The sequence below is a fragment of the Carcharodon carcharias genome, chromosome 28 (assembly GCF_017639515.1).
Source record: "Carcharodon carcharias isolate sCarCar2 chromosome 28, sCarCar2.pri, whole genome shotgun sequence".
Lineage (NCBI taxonomy): Eukaryota > Metazoa > Chordata > Chondrichthyes > Lamniformes > Lamnidae > Carcharodon > Carcharodon carcharias.
Genome location: NC_054494.1, coordinates 16,981,245 through 17,003,048, shown reverse-complemented (window position 1 = coordinate 17,003,048; position 21,804 = coordinate 16,981,245). Strand labels below are relative to the sequence as shown.

General features: G+C 43.6%; 1 protein-coding gene across 1 annotated transcript in view; it reads left to right on the top strand.

The window, feature by feature from the left end:
- Nucleotides 1-6,866: 6,866 nt before the first annotated feature.
- LOC121270874 (tyrosine-protein phosphatase non-receptor type 20-like) overlaps nucleotides 6,867-21,804 on the top strand; it is a 43,047-nt gene continuing 28,109 nt past the window's right edge. The window contains exons 1-4 of the mRNA XM_041176430.1: nucleotides 6,867-6,936; nucleotides 9,929-10,071; nucleotides 11,622-11,773; nucleotides 21,371-21,461. Of these exons, the coding sequence (XP_041032364.1) occupies nucleotides 11,771-11,773; nucleotides 21,371-21,461 (94 nt within the window). The 5' untranslated portion in view covers nucleotides 6,867-6,936; nucleotides 9,929-10,071; nucleotides 11,622-11,770. The remainder of the gene's footprint in view (nucleotides 6,937-9,928; nucleotides 10,072-11,621; nucleotides 11,774-21,370; nucleotides 21,462-21,804) is intronic.

The following is a 21,804-nucleotide window of genomic DNA, read 5'->3' as shown; positions in this document are numbered from 1 at the left end:
AAAGAATTTTGGAAAGGAAAGCTGAAAGCACTGCCACCAATGCTGGAGTGATTAAAAGTAGGGATTGTAGGTGACAGAATTGAAGGAGTAGATGGTGGAATTTGAATCCAATAAAAATCTGGAATTAAAAGTCTAATGATGACCATGAAACCATTGCCAATTGTCGTAAAAACCCATCTGGTTCACTAATGCCCTTTAGGGAAGGAAATCTGCCATCTTTACCTGGTCCGGCCTATATGTGACTCCAGACCCACAGCAAAGTGGTTGACTCTTAAAATGCCCCCTGAACAAGGGCAATTAAGGATAGGCAATAAATGCCGGCCCAGCCAGCGACACCTACACCCCATGAACGAATTTAAAGAATAGAGAGATCTCAAAGGGTGGTAGACCTAGAGGAGGTTACAATGATAGGGAGGGGGAGAGGCCATGGAGGGATTTGAACACAAGGATGAGAATTTTAAAATTGAGGCTTTGCAAATGGTCATCGGAGGACAGGCTGGCGTCCTTTTCCTTTTTTTGCATCACTCTTCCAAAGAGCCAGTGCAGTGACGGGTGTCTGGCTGTCAGTCCAGGCGTCGGAACACGGAACATGGACTCTCCCCAATAGAGCGACCAAACCGCCTGAAACCAGGGGCCGTGTTGCAGATAGAATAGGGCATTTACTGCTAACGGGATGAATCGCTGTGAATTCAAGCGTCAGACTGTGGCCTGAGCACTCTGTCAACACAGTTGCTGAAATGTCTTGCAATAGAAAGGAATTCCTTCCCCAGCAGTAACATTACTCAAGATGGCAGTATCCTTCAGGACTATACGAATGACAAAGAACCAGTGAAACAAAGTAAAGGTGATCGTTGAGATTATTTTCCATACTCTACAATAAGAAACAGATATTAGATGTTATAGCATTTACTTTTATTTCAAAATGATTTGTTGAAAAGTAAGAAATGCGTTTAAAATAGAGTTATTTTTTGAAAATGGCCTGCACCTCTGCTGCAGGGTCGTGGTGGGGGTAACTTTAAGCGTATATGCCTGTCATGAAACTGATGGAATCAAGTGCAACACCAGTTTAACATGTCACCCAATATAACCCATCATTGGCTTCAAAGAAAAGTAAAGTCAAAACGAGTGTAAAACTGCCGTTCCACCCACCCAGTCCGGTCAGCTGGGCGGGTTAGCTAACAATTCGCGTAGAATATTACAGCACAGGCAGAGACCATTCACCCCATCATGCCTGTGCTAGCTCTTTGAAAGAGCAGGCCATCAGCCACATTTATTACAATGAAACCTGCCAGGGTGATTCATTTATTTGTGGTGTTGACCGGGGTTATGGGAGGGGCTGGCTTCTAATGCAACATGCAACTTTCTTTTTAAAAAATGGACATTGACAGGTGGCTAAGCTGATGGCTGGAAGTCAGGTGACTGTTGTGATTTCTGCACAGACTCGGAAGTACCTCAAAGCTCTGCGAAGTTCCTAATTGAATAACCAGGCCGAGAGTCTCCCCCTTGAATGGTCATACCCAGATGGAACCAGTCTGTGGAATTTACACCTGCTATTGTTTGTGGTTCACCCCTAGCTCAAAATCAATAGATTTCCAGACTTCATGTCTCCAAGTTTGAAATTTAACAAAATAGAGCTGCAGAAACCAGTTAACCACAAGTGGGTGTGGATTGCCAACCCATTCTCGATTGTATAGCAATGGCTTCTAACTTTAAACCATTCTGGGCGGACAGTAGAAGTGTTGGTTCTGTGACTGAAAAAGGCCACAGGTAATGATTCTGTTATTCAAAGAACCAGGGAGAAACTGGTCAGTCTGCAAAGAACACAGCAAGAAACAGTAGTGGCAGAAAAAGGCAGTGACATCTTCACCTTCAAAACCTGGATACTGTTACAATTTAAAGGTGTCCCCAGCCTGTTCCTTTTCAAAGTTCACCAGAACAGAAACTTGACCTACTGGTAAGAAAACTACAAGTGACTCACTTCATGACCCGTTGTACATCCATCTCTTTGAGGGAATCCTGCAACAATGCTGAAATGTGCCTCCGCCTATTGAAACCGCCTAAACAACCCTTTCAGAGTGAAATGCCTCCTTTAATGGGCCTGCGACAGCTGCTTTTGGTTACAATGAGCAAAATCCGTGAACTATGAATGATTCTTTTGTTTAAAACTTGCAGAAGTTCTGTAACTTCTTGAACTGTATCTTTCTTTGCAGACCAACCACACCGCGTGTGTGTGACGTGTGTGCATGAGTGAGTGGCGTCGCTTTTAGACTTTTGGGGTGAATGCGTGAATAAATAACCCATTTCATTTAAACCAACAAAAGCTTGCTGCTGATTGTTTAAAAATTGACCACACACTCAGGGGTTGAGAATTATACACACCTTCCTTTCCAGAAACATGCTGATTATGGACAGTAAGGGAAAGGGGACAAGAGTCTCAGTCCCCTGCAGTCCCTGTCCATAAACAATAGCCCGCTGCTCCTTTGAAACTGGAAGGTCTCTGATTGGGCCCCCCAATTTTAAGTCCCTGCCCACCATTGGATGGCAAACCTGTATCCAGGCCAATTAAGGAGGCACCCCGAAAATTGCAATGAGTGCCTAATTCCCCTCGGGGGGGTTGGGTTCGGTATCTGGAAACAGCCGCGAGCTGTTTTTTTCCAACCCCCGGAGGGAAAATCTGGCCCAGGTTTTCAGATTTACCTTATTAAAATCCATCATCATTTTGAACAGTCCTTTGAGGTCACATGTCACATGGAGTAGGAGCAGGAGTAGGTTACTTGGGCTCTCGAGCCTGTTCCCCCACTCAACAAGATCATGGCCGATCCTCCACCTCAATTCCACCTTCCTGACCTATCCCCATATCCCTTACATTCCCTTAGCATCCAAAAATCGGTCGCCCTTTCTCTGTTTTAGCGAAAAAGGGCACCAGTTAGTGTAGCCTCAAAATTTAGACTTTGATTCTTGACATCAATCACAGGTATGGAAAAAAAACCAAGAAGATTTTCCTGTACCCCCCCCCCCTCAACTAAATCCCCTCACCGCAGTAATAAATCCCCCAATAATCCTTCAATAAACCTCTCCCCTCAGCTGTAAACCTGCCAAAAAGACCCCCATCACATCACAGCACTAAACCCCCCACCCCACCACCCCCCCCCAGCATAAAGCCCACCACAGTACTAAGACCCGCCAAATATACCCCTCAACATTGCAATCAATTCCACCCCCTCTCCTCCAAAAATATAATTCCTCACCACAGTACGACAGGCCTCCAACGAATTTTTGTGTTATCTGAAAAATAACATCATCTATGGATCTCTTGGGCTCTTTCTAAGTTCAGGGCTGGGTCTTTTTGATACCCTGAGAAAGCAGAAGGCCCCATTCCTGGTTTGACGCTGGCTCATCGACTTGAAACATTAACCCCGTTTCTCTCTCCCCAGATGCTGCCTGACCTGCTGAGTATTTCCAGCCTTTTTCTGCTTTAGTTCAGGCTTCCCAGCATCCACGGCATTTTGGCCGTTGTTCCCCACTCTTACGCCAGTACCATCAGAAGGTCGCCACTAGGGCAATGTAGCTTTCCGCCAGCACTGAGCGAGCCTCAGCCGACAGTATAACTCCAGTCTTGCCATTTGCGTTTTGTGCTGTGCGGCTCCCAGTGTTAGGCCTGCAGAGTTGTACACTGTGTGCAGTTGAATATTATATGATACCCAAGCTCATGTGAGGCAGGTTAAGTGGTCAGTCTATACGCAATGGTGTATACGCTCTTTGTGTCCTCTTGCTCCTATCCCCACGTCTCACTGATCAGTTTGAGACTAAGTGACCTGTTTTTTGTGCCAATCAAAACTGTCCTCCCAGCATTTGCCACTATTAGTCAACTGAGCACCAAGACTTACATTTATACAGCGTTTTTTGCGATTGACAAATGTCTCAAAGCACTTTACAGCCTTTGAAGTACTTTTTTTGTAGCGTCATCACAGTTGTAATTGCAGCGACCACGTTAGTGCACAGCAAGCTCCCGCAAAAAGCAACACGATAATGACCAGATGATCTGTTTTTGTGACGTTGATTGAGGGATAAATATCGGCCCAGGATAGCTCCCCTGCTCGATGTTGAAATCGCGCAATGGGATTGGATCTTTTACACCCACCTGAGGGAGCAGGCAGGTAGCCACAACTTAACATCTCATTCCATGCTCCCCCAATACTGCGCTGAGGCATCAAGTCCTGAAGTGGGACTAGATCACACAACCTTGTGATTTAGACATAAGAGCACGACCAACCGAGCTGCGCAGTTATCAGTTGCGATTGCTCACTTCGTGGAACAGAGAAGTGTTTGAGTTTTTCATTTTCTTTTAATATGACAATGTTTGTGCCCTCTCCTGGAATTGTATCTTCTGCTCTGTAATCATACACAGGTATATTTGTATCAATATTTGATGATGCTAATGTAGATTTATTATTTACTTGCCAGAGGTACAATTCCCACAGCAAAATCCGCACTTTCTTGATCCTGAATACTCAAGCGGAGGCCCTGGAGACGCCTGTGAGGTAAGGGAAAAGGTCTCAGCCGCACTCTGCCAACACAAATGCGGTGGAGCAGTCACAGGTGACCTCTGCCCTCCGACCCCACCGGAGCTTCCAAGGTCAGGCCAGGACAGTTAAGGTAAATGGTGGCAGAGGCTGCCTGCACCCATTTGGGCCAGGCCATACATGCCTACTCCAGGATGATGTCCGCAGAGATAATGGGTCCAGGGACAGCCCCTTATAAGAGGCCGAGTATGATCACTTGCGATATTGAGGATAATCAGGCCTGGAAATGCCATTTTATGCCCCACAAGCTGTCCTGCACACCGGGTTCATCTCTGGGTTGCTCAGCAACAGGGCGGCTAGGACCAGGGTAATTCCTGACGTTGGGAGTTCCCTCCGCCTTGGCCCCCACCCCGCTCCGATTCCAGAACCCATGCGTAGGGTGGGCACAAAGACCCAGCCGCCCCCTGTGTGGGTTGGCTGCCAGCAAGATTCTGAGCAGAAACCTAAGACGTACATGTCCCACCTGCCTGTCTCAAACCTCCGGACCCTGACGTGCGTGCCCCCGCCCAGCTCCTCCGCTGCCAGGGTCATCGCTGAGGGCCGAGAGTTTTGGGTCCAAATTGTCGGGTCCCCTTTGTCAATTGGATACAGGCGCACCCTCCACACTTGGGCTCAGTGTAAATCCTGCTGTGCGTGTTGAGAATAAGGAACAGCTATTCGCTTCCTGCTGGCAGAATAAGAATTGCCATTCCTAATCTACAAGACCATCGGGCAGAACTTTTAACTCGGTGTGCGGGCGCACGCCCAGCCCCTTCGAGCATAAAATGGCGCGTGATGACCTCGGGTGAGTGTCCCGATGTTAGCCCACGCTCATGCAATATTTCAGTCGGACGCGCTGTCGAGAGCTGGAAGCACGCCCACTGACAATTAAGGGGGCAATTAAGCCCATTAAACTTCCAACTGACTCCGATTTTTCATAGTCTGTCCAACCTTGCAGTTGGCGGGTGGGCGAATGGGCCAGGCGGACTTTGCATTTTTGATGGAACCTCATCCAAGGGCAGGATGAGTCTTCCGTTATTAAATTTCCAAAGAAAAACGTTCGGACGGAATTTTCACCGTCTCTATGTTCGGGTGACAGATTCTGATGCGTGGACGTTTTTTTTCTGGATTTTAAGATCTTTATTGGTTGCTTTTAAATTCTTCACCCCCCTCCCCCACCTCCCCCCACCCCGAGGCAGCTCTCTGCCTGCGGGGAGCGTTCATTCCGCGCTCCCCCACCGTGCCCGCGCTGACTTCAGCGCCCACCCTCCTCCCGGCCCCCACCCTACCCCAGCAACGCTGAGTATTTCAGTGCCCGTTTCACGCTGGTTGGCTATACCCATCAAGCTGTGACGATCGAGGCAACCCTGAGCACTATGGAAGAAGCGAACAGAATATCTTCGCTGCTGACTATGTAAAAAGCCACCAGATTGAAATAGGAGGATTGTGGATGTGATAATTAGTACCAAATTTTCATTAACTCACGAAAATGACTCCCATCTTTAAGATGCTTTTTAAATATGTCATAAATTGCGTTTGTAAGTTAAGCTAATTAGATGATAATCTTACTTTCCTAAATGTCTTTTCATAACAACTGTTTCTAGTTAGACACATATTGAGCTAAAAAAAGCAGAGTAAGTAAAACATTGATAATGATGCATAATTTACCAATGTAATGTAATATCTAACATAGCAACAAAATATGTATGTTCCAGATCATAGCAACTTGTTCTGTAAAATAGAAAACATTCCTCAGCCTCCCTCTGGATCTTTTGCCAATTATTTTAAATCCTCTGGTTACTGACATTCACATCGGTGGAGAGACTTTCTCCTTATTCAGTAATTTAGGAAAGCTGGTATATTTGGAGCAGTGCTAACAGCTTGGGGTAGCAGAATGGATCCTTTCTCTGTTCCCAACTAGTGAGGTTTCCCCTTTAAATTGACAATCTATTCCCCCTGAGTTTCGCATTTCTAAAGTTTTGTTGCCGAATGTTCTTAGCTGGGGGTAAATACATCGGTACATCCCGGAATGACACATCAGTTAATCTGCAGTTGTTGGGAGAGTTTATAGGCAGGTTCAATTGGGACATTCAAAAAGGAATTAGATTGTTATCTGAAAAGGAAGAATGTGCAGGGTTAGAGGGAGAAGGTGGGGGAATGGCACTAAGTGATTAGCTTGTTCATAGAGCTGGCGCAGACATGATGGGCTGAATGGTTTCCTTCTGCACTGTAAACATTCTGTGATTCATCTTTCCTTTTCTGCTGCTTTGCAGACTACAGGGAATAATGGCGTTCATCCAATGCATCCTAGTCAAGAGCAGAATGGAAAACCCAGCTTCAATGTTGCACGAAGCCTTGAACACAGCCCAGACTGGTAAAAAACTGACTGACGATTTATTCTGTAATCTTACCTGTGATATTTGCCAATGTCACTAAGGCCCTCTGATTGCTCCTTGCCATTATGCATGGGGTAATGTGTATGTAACCCTCCAGATCTGGCAGGCTCTGCTACACTAGCTGAGTTCAGCAGTGCCGTCATTGTGTTCACTGTGCCCAGACTGGGAATGTGAACTGTCAGCAGGAGTTCCTGTTCCTGAATGCTCTATTTACAGAAACCTTGAGTGCACAGATCAGAGAGGAAGGACAGAACTAGGTTCAGTTCTGATGCCTCTCACAGCCAAACTTTGTGTTCACAATCAGGGGTGGACTCACACTTAAACATTAGTTTTCTGGGCAAGGTACCAGACATATAGATGTGCTTATGGAAGATATGATTTATGGAACCCATTCCCTCTCATCAGTCAATGTCTTCAGGGGAAGAGGAGAGAAATTTCAAACAAGCACTAGGCACTGAATGGTCTCCTGTGTAAAATCTGATGATTCTAAATGGAGGAGGAAAAATGGCAACTATATCCATTATGATTCAGAGCAATGGATAAATCTTGACTTTGATTCTTTTTCGAAAATTCCTTCATGCTCTCCTGTGCCATTGCTCACAGCCTGGATACTGTTATCCGGTATACTGTTGCTAATTATACTGTTATCTAATACACTGTTATCCAGTATGCTGTTATCTGATATAGCTTTATCCAGTAAACTGTTAACTGATATACTGCTATCCGGATTACTGTTATACAGAATGCTGTTATCCAGTATACTGTTATCCAATACACTGTTACCCATTATACTGTTATCCAATATACTGTTATGTGGTATACTATTATTGACTATATTGTTATCCAGTATACTGCTATACAGTGTATTGTTATCCAGTATACTAGTTACCTGGTATACTGTTACTGTTATCCCATATACTGTTATCCCGTACACCGTTATCCAGTATACTGTTATCTGGTATACTGTATACTGTTATCCAGTATACTGTTATCTGGTACACTGTTATCTGGCAGTCTGTTATCTGGTATACTGTTATCTGATACACTGCTATCCGGTATACTGTATACTGTTATTGGTACACTGTTATCGGGTGTACTGTTATCTAGAATACTGTTATCTGCTATATAGTATACATGTTATCCAGTATACTGTTATCAGCTATACTGTTATCTGGTATATTGTTATCCAGTCTACTGTTATCCAGTATACTGTTATACAGTGTACTATTATCAGTTATACTGTTATCTGGTTTAATGTTATCTAGTATATTATTATCTGGTATACTGTTAATCGGTATACTGTAACCCAGTATACTATTATCCAGTATGTTGTTATCCAGGATGCTGTTATACAGTATACTCTTATCTGGTATACTGTTATCTGGTACACTGTTATCTGGTACACTGTTACCTGGTATTCAGTTATCTGGTATACTGTTATTTGGTATACTGTTATCTGGTACACTGTTATCCGGTATGCTGTTATCCAATATGCAGGGATACTGTTTAACATAGGCAGGAGTTTTACATCTATGTAGGGAGTTAATTTCCATGGAAGTTCTCGCAATCACTAATGGAGCATCTTTGGAAATCCATAGAAATACTTCATTCTCTGTTCCCCATGGAATGTTGGCCAAAGTTAATGCAGCCAGTCAAGATAAACTCTGGCAGGTATTTACTCCTGTTGTATTGTAACACAGTTTTGTTTCCTGCTCACGGATAAGAAATCGGGGGAATTTTCCAATTTAAATATTTGAGTGTGGGTCTGTACCCACTGGAAACATCCATTGCCTTTTTTTTACTAAATCCATTCCCGGGATGCGGGCATCACTGATGAGATTGGAATTTATTGCCCAACCTGAGTTGCACTGAGGAGTTGGTGGTGACAGGTAAAGAGCAGCCAAAGGTTAAACCATAGATAAAAACAAAAAACTGCGGATGCTGGAAATCCAAAACAAACAAAGAAACAGAAATACCTGGAAAAACTCAGCAGGTCTGGCAGCATCGGCGGAGCAGAAAAGAGTTGACGTTTCGAGTCCTCATGACCCTTCAACAGAACTAAGTCAAATTAAGCAAGGGGTGGAATATAAGCTGGTTTAAATATAACAAACACCCCCTCCCCCCTCCTTAAACCAGCTTATATTTCACCCCTTTCCTAATTTTACTTAGTTCTGCTGAAGGGTCATGAGGGCTCGAAACGTCAACTGTGCTTTTCTCCGCCGATGCTGCCAGACCTGCTGAGTTTTTCCAGGTATTTCTGTTTCTGTGTTTGTAAAGGTTAAACCATGTTGGTTTCAGAGTCGGCTCACAGGCCAGACTGAGTGAAGAACGCAAGAAATGCCTCCCATCGAGGCAGCTCCGCCATTCATTATGATCGAGGCTGATCTTGGACTTCAACTCCATTTTCCCCCCCACCCCTCAATCCCTCAATTCCCTAAGAGACCAAAATTCTGCCGACCCCGGCCTTAAACGTACTCAGCGATGGAGCACCCACAACCCTCTGGGGTAGAGAATTCCAAAGATTCACAAAACTTTGAGTGAAGCAAATTCTCCTCATCTCAGTCCTAAATGATCGGCCCCTTATTCGGAGACCGAGCCCCCGTGTTTCAGATTCCCCCGAATGGCGGGAACAATCTCTCAGCCACCAACCTAAAGGACAGCCGCTTTCGTTCCCTAAAGGCCCTGAATAAACCGGTCGGGGTTTTACAACGATCCAATGACCTCAATGCCACCTTGCGTTTTACTTAAACCAGCTTTGCTGAAAAATGCAGGCTGTGTTATTCTGTTACATAATTTCCTTAAAAAACATTGTCATATAAAGGCACCATCTCAACGCAGTAAGAGTTGAGTTCTGTTCCTACAAAGGGAAACCTTCATCGATTTGAAAAGACGAGCAGGATGAATAAGTTATGAAGTTTGTGTACACTGAACGCAGGGACGTCGGCCATTCAGTTTGCTTTTATTTTAAAGCTCAGTGAACTGCAACCAGAGTCGCTCAGGAGGGCTGTATGAAGACCAAGGAAGGGATAAAGAGGCAAAATATAATTCCGATGGCTGGAGCAGTGACGAGGATCGACCTCGTTCCTCGTGCAGTGTACCTGCTCCCCCTACAGGTGAGCTTCAGGATAACAGGCCTTCCCTGTCCAGGCACTGTGACAGGAACGTGATAACCCTGGAAATAAAGGACAAAACTGTGACTCTTTCAGAAAACAAAGTGGATGCTGTGCCAGAACATTGTAAATTAAAGTTGCATTCAGCAAAAAAATTGCTACAAGGAATTGTTACAGATGTTCATTTTAAAGTGTAACACATATACAATTGATAATGTTAAGGCTGAAAACAAAATATATTAAGGTTCAGGGTTAATTCTTAAGAAGGGCATTCTTCTGACACTTAGCTGAACTATAGATAGAACAGGACATTAGTCCTCACCTGCAGCCACAGGCCTCTTTGTGCCGTTGACTCTGGCTCCAATTCCCTGCACAAGGCCTTGCCTGGAAGTGAGTCTATCCCAGGGTGTCTCACTGGGCTAGCAGTCTGGGACACCTCATTCGGGTATGCTTTGGCTGTTCTACACCCAAACAAGGAAAGTGGAGGAGAAATATCAGGACCCGTATATAAACGATGGTGAAATGTTTTGTAAGAAGTGTAATATGAAATAGGAGTAGAAGCAGACCATTCGGCCCCTCAAGCCTGCTCCACCATTCAATAAGATCATGGCTGATCTGTTTGTGTTACTAATTCTACATTCAAATCTACCCTGGATAACATTTGATTCCCTTGCCTAACAAGAACCTATCGGCCTCCGTCTTAAGGATATTCAATGACCCCGTCTCCACCGCCTTCTGAGGCAGAGAGTTCCAAAGTCGCACAGCCCTCCAAGAGAAAAAATTTCTCCTCATCTCTGTCCTAAAAGGGTGACCCTTAATTTTAAAACAGTGCCCCTAGTTCCGGACTCACCCACAAGAGGAAACATCATTTCCACATCTACCATGTCAATTCCATTTGGGATCTTATATACTTCAATCAAGTCACCCCTCACTCTTCTAAACTCCACTCTGTCTAACCTTTTCTCATACGACAACCCGCTCATTCCAGGTATCAAGCTAGTAAACATCCTCTGAACCGCCTCTAATGCATTTACATCCTTCCTTAAATAAGGGGACCAAAACTGCACACAGTATTCAAGGTGTGATCTCACACCTTGCCCTGTATAACTGAAGCATTACATCCTTACTTTTATGTTCAATTTCTCTGTAATAAAGGGCAGCATTCCATTAGCTTTCTTAATTATTTGCTGTACCTGCATACTAACTTTTTGTGACTCATGCACTAGAACACCTAGATCCCTCTGCACCTTGGGATCCTGCAGCCATTTTCCGTTTAAGTAATAAATATGGCACCATCCAAGCACAATTTCTGCTTCTTAGAAGGCTTTTCTTTAAACAGGCACTGTGTTCTCTTGAAATATTCCATATGATTAAAGGGGGTGGAAAGATTTGTGTGGTCAGGTCAAACAGGTGATTCTAAATTGAAAGTCCATTGATTGGAAAGAGAAGGGTAAAACTAATTCACTGCTATCCAAAACGAAATTCTACACCCAAGGTCTTTCTATTGCGGACTTGCTTTCAAACTCTGTGTGTTTTCCCCTTGCCTCCCTTAGGCAAGCCCACAGTATCAGAGGTTGGCCTGTTGATCAGTTGGCCTGTGGTGAAGAGTCCAGTGGGCAGTAAATACTCTGGAGTGAGCCTGGAGGCTCTCATTGAAAACCTTCAACAGCAGCTGGAACTGCAACAGCCTCTTAAGGAATTTATGGTAAGTCAGTGAACTCCACCTGAATAGCCTGCGAAACTGCAAGTACTTATGCCTGGGATGTTTGGACACATGGAAAATATCACTGGGGTTTGAGTTTCCTCCTGCTCCCGCTCCATGACTTTTCCGGGCGTTGGGAAGGTGACCAGAGTTAGGCCAAGGTCAGGAGATCAGCATTGGTCCACGGTGACGTGGAGAGCAGTGCATTAGGTTAGGACAAACTGAGTCGACAATTGCAAAGGTAAGGAATCTAGGTTGGGAGAAAAGTGAAAATTGGGCCAGTAAGACTGCGAAGGTGGAGATACCAGGTTGAGAGTTGGGTAAGGCACAAGGACCGGAGAGCAACAGGGTGTAGGGTTTTTGGGTGAGATGACCAGTAGGTGTCAGTATTCCAACAAAATGCAACTACTTGGCACAACATTACTGCGATTTCATTTGCAAAGTGAGGAAAGCCATTTAAGAGCTTAGATAGCATCATTCGATGTCTTAGATACACCCATATTAAAAGTACCATGTTCTCTGTCTCTTGGTTTACGATACTTGCAATATGTGGTCTGCACAGTAAAATTTCAGCGGTCTATCCATCCATTTGCCTTATCTTCTGGAGGAAGAATCCCCTCCAGTGAGACAGATAAAGGCTCCATTATCATTACTTTAACAAAATAGTCACCAATTTATTGTAGCTACAGTCACAGCCCAAATTAAAGTCATCCCCTTGCTTTAAATCAATCCTTTCATGGTGTAAGGTCCATTACCAAAACTTAGCCCTTAGTGCCACATGTTAAACATCTTTAAAAAAAAACATACACAAACTTGGAAAGTGTGTTTAAAAGCTCTTGAAACCTAGGTCTTATAGATTTGACTTTACCTCATGAAAACTGAAGATAAGTTAAATGCAGGAAAGAGGCTGCTTATTTCGAACATGAACAATTTATTTGCTCTCAGTGAGCTGAATTACTGATTACCACAATGAATGATACAGAAGGTGGTACTGTTCAGTCTTGGATTGATCGGAAACAATGCACTGTGCAGCACTTGTTAAATGGTATTGCTTTACTACCAATTGTTTTAGTGGGATTTCTTGTAGTTCACCTTTCTAGTTAAACCTTTTAAAGGTTTGTGACAGGATTATCTTGTGTAGTGGGCTGAATACGTTTTCTATTAGCAGTCAATCTGAATAAATTGGTGAAAACAGTTTTGCCAGCCACGTTAATGAGTTATGTGGACTGGTCATTTAATTAGCAGTAATCCTCAGTGAATATAAGTGTTAATACTAAAGGGCTGAATTCCTTGACGTGCACTCACATCGCAAAGCCACTCTGTCTGGGAACTCAGGACATTGCAGTTGTGATCCCCAATGATTTTTGCAATCTTTCATTTTAAGGCAAAAAATCTTGAAATCGAAAGATTTAAATTAATTGGGGAAAAGTGCAGGGGGTGGGGGTTGAGGGGGGGGGGGCAATGAGGAGATACTTTTTTCACACAGGGTGTTGGGAAGATCTGGAATGCAGCAGGTGCCAGGATCAGATTCCAAAGGAACTTTGAAAACATGTACTTGAAGAGAGCTAATTTTATCGGAAGGGGGAAAAACTGGGGGCTGGGAGTAAATTGGAAAGAGCCAGTTGAGTCTTGATGGGCTGAAAGGCCTTTCTCAGTGCTGCAAGATTCTAAAACCGCCAGGTACAAGGGATCACAGGTTGAAAAATCAGCTGCAGTAAAATCGCGAAAGATCTGTGACTCGTATTCATTTGTGAATAAATTTATTGAAAACTTCAATCAAGATTAATTTGGATTTAGAATGATCTGGGGACGAAGCAGCAAAGGATTCTTCTTGGTCCTTCCAGTAGTATGGAGACAATTACTTTCCAGCTCTCCCTGTTTTTGATCTGATGTTTGCATCAAATCTGGACTCTATCAGTTGGCTGGTAAAATGAACCTTTTGAAGATGGTTTCTGAAAAAAATGAACTAAAAAAACTCCTGCCTAAAAATAGACTGTAGATACAAAGGGCAGAGGAAACAGGCAAGGCTAAGACTTAAAACTTCATTAAAAATATATGAAATGCATTATATTAAATCATTTAATTATATGAAGTGTTATATAAAAACAATAGAGAGTATAAAGAATATGAAGAATAAAGGGCAGCTGGTCATTTTTTTTTCTAAATGTTTTATCTGAAATGAAGCTTACATGAGAACATAAAAAATAGGAGCAGGAGTAGGCCATTCAGCCCCTTGCACAAGAACACAAGAGTTAGGAGCAGTGGTAGGATATTCACCCCCTCGCACAAGAACACAAGAGTTAGGAGCAGGAGTAGGACATTCAGCCCCTCGCACAAGAACATAAGAGTTAGGAGCAGGGGTAGGCCTTCAGCCCCTCGCACAAGAACACAAGAGCTAGGAGCCGTGGTAGGACATTCAGCCCCTCGCACAAGAACATAAGAGTTAGGAGCAGGGGTAGGCCTTCAGCCCCTCGCATAAGAACACACGAGTTAGGAGCAGGAGTAGGACATTCGGCCCCTCGCACAAGAATTAGGAGCAGGAGTAGACAATTTGACCCCTCGAGCCTGCTCTGCCATTCCATAAGATCGTGGCTGATCTGATTGTGGCCTCAGCTCCACTTTCCTTTCTGTATAACCCAGAAGCCTTGACTCCCTTGTAGATCAAAAACCTGTCTAACTCAGCCTTGAATATATTCAATGACCCAGCTTCCACTGCTCTCCGGGGCAGAGAGTCCCCCGCACTAATGACCCTGCAGAAGAACAGAAAACTCTCCTCTGCAATTCCCCCACAACATCCTGTCAGCATCTACCCTCTCAAGTCCGCCTCAGAATCTTACAATGAGACAATAAACCAACAAAGCCATTTTTTTACGGTATTTGAGGAACGCTTATTTTTAACGTTAAGATTTATATTTAATGATTGAGTTAAAAGAAGAAAATAGTCCTCGGAGACTGTAATTCCCTGACAATGGTATTCGCGAACTAAATATGGGTACGGAATATTTTTCCGCGATGAGCAGCGTGTTCAACCTCTGTAAAAAGCACCACTGGAACCGCAGAATTAATTTTGAGAGTTATTTTCTAAAAAAAATTGCATTTCAATGTATAATCACTGGGAGCTAAAGGGTCCTTTAAATCTGGGCATCACATGGCACAGTCACAGCTGCGCTACTGTCAGAGGGAGAAGTAATGCGGGCTTGAATTTAAACAAGCATTGTTAACGTGCCTTTAATCGAACGTGTGATTCTAAGGCTGACCAGGGAGATCTACTCTGAAAGGACATGAGGCAAATTGTCTTTCAGTGACAAGTACCAATTAGATTTGTTCTCACTCTGCCAAAATGTAGTTCATGCCACCAAAAAGAGCCTGGATCCCCATTCTGCGCCCTAGCGAGCTTCAGGCGTGTGACAAGAATCAAGCACTGGGCCAGACGAGTGGTGGCTGTAGGTGCAGTGAGAAGTGGGAGCGAATCAGCAAACTGGTCATGGATGCTAGGGCTGTTAAGGTGATGAAAATTGAAATCGCTGGCCATGATAAGGTTATGAATAGGAGCCAATCTGTTCCAGTTCAACCGAAATATCATCATTGGATGTGACTCAAGTGTCTCCGAGATTGGTAAGTGGAGCAAATAAGAAGGAATCTGTCTCTTCAGAAAATGTGAGCTTCATATGCAATTAATTCGATAATAGTGAATGAGAGACGACAGGGTGTCTTGGCATTTTGTTGCCTCTTATCTTCTTCAGAAAAAACAAGGTTAAAATAAAAATGAGCAACAGTATAGTGACAGTTATGATGGTCCCTTGCTCATACTATCTTTGGGATTGAATTATTCCCCGATGGACATTAGATCAAAATGCTCGAATGCAATGGCATGCAAGGATATTTGAAGCTTTATCAGTAGATCAGTGCTGCGGAATATGACTGGTAGAAGCTGCCTGCATCCGGATGTCCCCCTGCAGCATTCGGCACTGTCTGTCTGCATCACTTGGTGCTGTTCGACACCTTGTTAACCCAATGTGAAGAACCATCAATTGAGAAACCTTCATGTCAAGCTTCATACTATATGTTTGATCCTGGGAAGTGGAATTCAGCTTATCTTTTTCACCTCCTTGTGAATGCACTGCTTATCAGTTATTGTAAAGCCAAGCCATTCAGGGAATATTTCCTGTATTGTGAATGCTCATGTGCTGTCTCTAGGCTGTAAGTACAGAGTTTAAAGATGTTGCATGACCTGATGGGGATAGCTTTAAACATCACCAACCAGCTCCCTTCAAATTGTCAACTATAATACTCTTTCTTTTCTGCTTCATTCCTCCCCTCTATGCCGAAGTCTCTCTTCAGACCAATTGACGTCCGTAACTTGCCCTACTTATCTTTCATACATTCACTTCCCATCTCATTCCTGTCCATTCCACTTTCACTTTAGGGAGGTCATCGCTGCTGTGATTAAGGAGTTCAGATGGTTGAGTGCCAGACTGTGAGCTAGCAGTTCCTGGGTGTAAATAGGACAGGACTGAGTTCATCATTCAAGGAGGACAACATGCCTTAAAATGTAAGGGAAATCCAGGAGACTGCACAGTGCTAAAGCAACCCAGTTACTACAAACAGAAACGATTGTAAAGCCATTTTGTTTTAGTCCATACCCAACGCTACATTTTAAGAAGAGAATCGTAGCTTTTCGCCAATAAAGATTTTAAATGTCTGTCTTCTTACAGACTGACTGTCATAGAATCATAGAAAGTTACAGCACAGATGGAGGCCATTCAGCCCATTGTGTTCAAACTGTCCAACTAGTCGCCATCTAGCCTAATCCCACTTTCCACCTCTTGGTCCATAGCCTTGTAGGTTACTGCACTTCAAATGCATATTCAAGTACTTTTTCAATGAGGGTTTATGCCCCACCACCCTTCAATGCATTGAATTCCCCTTGAGCGTCCTCTAAACCTCCTACCTGTTACCCTAAATCTATGCCCCTTGATTATGGACCCCTCAACAAAGGAGAATAGGGCCTATATCCACTCTATCTAGACCCCACATAATTTTAGATATTTCAATTAAGTTTTCCCTCAGCCCCCTCTGTTCCAAAGAAAACAACCCCATCCTATCCAACCTTGCTTCATAACTAAAATGCTCCAATCCTTGACATCAAAGCGCAGAGCGAAGTTGGCATCTTTCATGTGTAAAAAGCTTCTCCCATCAGCTTTAGGTTGGTTGAAAGAGAAATGTCAAAGTTCAAACTGGTGGCATAACAAAGGAAGACATTTGCTGTTATCTCCAAATGGCTAATCGATCGAAAATGAGTACAATGTTTCAAAAGCCTGTGTTCACATAGCTTAGTCGAAAAAGACACACATTTAAATTACTTGGTAAGAAGCTGAGCCCAGGTGATGGGCCTCTCCAGGTTTTATTAACAGGTTGTCCATCAAACGTTTGTTGGATTGTCTCTTTGGACTCTTTTTTTATTGACAGACAGCTTTGAGTAGTTGTGAAAACATTTCTTTAGTCACCTTGATCAAAGGGAAGAAGACCCCAATAATCAAAGATGATGTCCTTCCTCATCATACAGTTTTCCTTTCGTGGGTCTGATGTTTGATACTGAGGCATCAAGAGATCTATATTGCAGGCCTCTCTCTCTTAAAGGTTTCCAACATGGATGGGTGATCCAAAGTTATTGAAGGCATCTGCAGAGCCTTCAGAGATTTTTATTTTTATTTAATTTATTTAGGTTTTATTTAGCTTTCAGCCAGGAATTTACGGCCCTGCCACATTGTGTCTTTCCCCGGTGAGCCATTTAAGTCTCCATTCAGTTCGGCGGGACCATAATATCCCACCGGGATATTATATACAATCCTGGCCTTTATTTTATTTAGTGTGCTCATTTAGGTTGTCAGCTGTGCCTCAGTTGGTAGCACTTGTGTCTCTTAGGCTCCAGATTCAAGTCCCATTCTAGGACTTGATTACGAAAATCAAGGCTTACACTCCATAACAGTACTGAGGGAGTGCGGTACTGTCTTTTGGATGAGACGTTAAACTGATGCCTCCTCTGCCTGCTCGGGTGGATGTAAAACAAATCTCATGGCGCTATTTTGAATAGCATGGAAGATCTCCCTGGCCCAAAGAAGAGTCATACAGACTCGAAACGTTACCTCTGCTTCTCTCTCCACAGATGCTACCAGATCTGCTCAGTTTTTCCAGCATTTTCTGTTTTTATTTGTGATCTCCCTGGACAATATTTATCCCTCAACCCATGTTGCAAAAACATGTTATCTGGTCATTATGCCATTGCTGTATGTGGGAGCTTGCTGTGCATAAATTGGCTGCCGCTTATTCTACATTACAAAAGTGTCTACACTTCTAAAGAAGTACTCAATTGGCTGTAAAATGCTTTGAGACATCCGGTGGTCATGAAAAGCACTGTATAATGCAAGTCTTTTTTTTTATTGCTTTGGAATGTATTAAAATACTGGTGCCAGATCAAGTATTCTATTTGGTAGAATAGATGCAAAATCCTGCAGGTGTTGGAAATGTGAAACACAAACAGAAAATGCTGGAGACGCTCATCAGGCCAGGCAGCGCCTGTGGAGAGAGAAACAGAGGCCGGGATTTTGCAGCCCTGTCATGGTGGGGACTGGCCTCAGGAGAGTCGGCAGCCCAGCCAAAAGCCCATTGACTTTCGGCGAGACCCGGACGATCCCAGCAGCGAGTTGGGGGGGGGGTGTGGTGGTGTGGAAAATCCAGCCCAGAGTTCCTCGAAAAGTCTTCGATCTGAAAAGTTAACCCTGTTTCTCTCCCACCTCTGTTTCTAATTCTGTGACTCTGACTAGTCTGTTGATTGAGCTGCCTTGCTGCTGTGTTAGTTTTGCCACAGTAAAAACCAACTCCTAACTTTCCATGCGTATTACATCAGAGTGTGGTTCTGCACTGATTTTGGCAAGGCTGGAATTCTGGAATGAACCATACCAGTTCCAGTCAGTACGCCAATCGTAAATTGGTTCAACTAGTGTCCGAGATGTGGTGTGCACATAATCATATTGCCATTCATAGGCAACAAATGCTTTGTCTACACAAGTAGATATTTGTAATGGGGATGCATAAAAATTATCAGGAGAAGGGATGAGTTCAAAAGATCAACAATATTTCATCCTCCTTTCACGTGTTCGTAGCCCTGCACAATAATTAGACTGACCTGTGATTAGGACAAGTGGTTTGTCAACACACAGATTCACACAAATTTTACCGACACTAATTTTTAATGCACAATGTTGGTCAATTTTTTTTATATTTGGTTTTGAGATGTAAGAATCACTTGCAAGGCCAGCATTTATTGCCCATCCCTAGTTGCCCTTGAGAAGGTGGAGGTGAGCTGCCTTCTTGAACCGCAGCAGTCCCATGTGGTGTAGGTACACCCACAGTGCTGTTAGGGAGAGAATCCAGGATTTTGACCCAGCGACAGTAAAGGAACGGCGATATATTTCCAAGTCGAGATGGTGAGTGACTTGAAGGGGAACTTGCAGGTGGTGGTTTTCCCATGCACCTGCTGCCCTCATCCTTCTAGATGGTCATAGTTGTAGATTTGGAATGTGCTGTCGAAGGAACCTTGTGGAGTTGCTACAGTGCATCTTGTAGGTGGTACACGCTGCTACCACTGTGTGTCAGTGGTGGAGGGAGTGAATGTTGAATGTGGTGGATGGGGTGCCAGTCATGTGGGCTGCTTTGTCCTGGATGGTATTGAGCTTCTTGAGTGTTGTTGGAGCTGCACTCATCCAGGCAAGTGGGGAGTATTCTATCACACTCCTGACTCATGCCTTTAGATGGTGGACAGGCATTGGGGAGTTAGGATGTGAGTTATTTGCAGTGGGATTCCCAGTCTCTGACCTGCTCTTGTAGTCACAGTATTAATATGACTGGTCCAGTTCAGCTTCTGGTCAATGGTAACCTCCAGGATGTTGATGGTGGGGGATTCAGCAGTGGTAATGTCATTGAATATCTTGAGGAGATGGTTAGAATCTGCTCAGTGCAAATCACTTGCTCTGCACCAAGTTACAATGCTCTGTCAGGGCTGAGACAGCAAATGAACCAGTCAATCAATAATGCACAGTAGCATCAGTAAAATACTGCCCCATTCAGAGTTTCCAAACAAATACATGGTGCTTGGTGCTAGATCATTACCAGATGCACACTTTGTGAAGCTTGCAATGATGAATCATTTTGAATTTAGGCTATGGGAGTTCAGGGCTGAGCATCATGGAGACATAAGAAAGGTAACAGCTGAACCCTGTCCAGGTGTAATCAATTTATTTGTATCATGTATGGCCCAGAGTTTGCAGTAGTAATTACATTCAAACTATCAGTGTTCACTATCGTTACTCCTCTGAAACTGACAACGCCTTCTGGAATCTGCACACGTGCAGTCAAACGAGGAATTCTGGAAACTGCTAGCAGTGATTCCACACTTTTCCATAGCGTGCTTTGTTGAAGTCCCACCCAGATGGTAGTCAAGTAGAAATTACCGAACTGACAAGAATTTGCCCTTTTACACTATTGGTGCTGCTATAAAGACCCTTGTAAAAGTTACTCCTTGTTGAATGAGGTGTAATTGGCTCTTTAACCGTGTCCTAAGTTTATAATCACTGCTGAATACCCTCACTGGCCCTGAATAATTTTATATTTATAAAAAAAACAAATTTATCTATTATGATTTTAAAAAATCACATTTTTAAAGTATTCCATTTTTGTTAAAAGTTCATGTTATTTCAATATCCACCTTAATCCCATGTGTATGTCCTAATCACTGATTTCACTCTGTAAATTTAAGTATAAGTGAAAAAAAACATGATTCGTGATTATTACTCCTTGCTCTGGAGGTCTTGTGGCACACTGAGCCAGAATCTCCGGGTTCAGGTCCCGCTCCAGGACTTGATGGTCAAGAATAATGTGTCATAACATGGCCAAACAGGTTGACCATCAATCTGAAAATCCTTCCAATGGAGGTGGTAAAAGCAGGAGAGCTTCCTGGTCAGCCATGTGACTGAAAGAAAATTGAAGTCCATTATTATCCTCGACTCCAGACTACAACATGCATTAAAAATGTATGTCGCCACAGCAGCTCAAAATTCTTGGGGACCAGTTAGCTGGATGGCTGGTGTGGACCAGATTGGTGCCAACTGCTGGGGGTTTGATCCCTAATCCAGCTGCAGTGGATTTGGGAGCTTCCTCCTTGCCCTACCTGTGGTGCTATGGGTTGGACCTGACTTTATGCAGAGAACTAGAGAAGATTTCCTGGTTTGCTGTCTGTGAGATAACTTGAATGTGATTGGCTGCTTACCTTGCTTGATTGCCTGGAGATCCCCTTGGCTTAGCATCGGATTCAAACTGAAAGCCATGCCAGTGAGAGATCGCTAGAGCTCTTTGGGAAGCTTTTTTCCAGGTTAGCATGTCACTTAGCCACTGACCACTAAAATCAGGGCCAATATATTACTCCACAACACAGCTGCATATGTGACTGCATCCTTTTTAGCATAATTAACCAGTCAGTATCCATTTAACATTTAGTAAGCTATCGTAACTTACATCCCTCACACCTCTTCCTCTCTCTTAAAGGCACTGGAGCATCTGAAACCTATTGATGACTGTGTCGTGGGAAAAGCTCCAGAAAACAGGGAAAAGAACAGATATAGGGACATCCTGCCTTGTAAGTAGTTTCGCTGGGAACAAATGCCATCACAAACCAGGAATCCTTATCATGCAATTGTTTATTCTGTCAACTGGCATTACACAAGTCCATTGAGTGCCAATGATAAACCTTCAGTAAGATTAGGTCAATATGTAAATTCGTAAGGTCCTCAGTAAAATCCTTACAAGTCCAACATTCGAGTCTTTCAGGTGAAACATGCCCACCCAATTGGATGTCAAAGATCCCACAGCAACTAAAGAGCAGCAGGGGAGTTCTTCCTGTGCCCAACCCAAAATTTCTCTCTCAACCAACATCCCTAAAACAATTTGTCTGGTCATCTATTTCAATGCTGCTTGTGGGA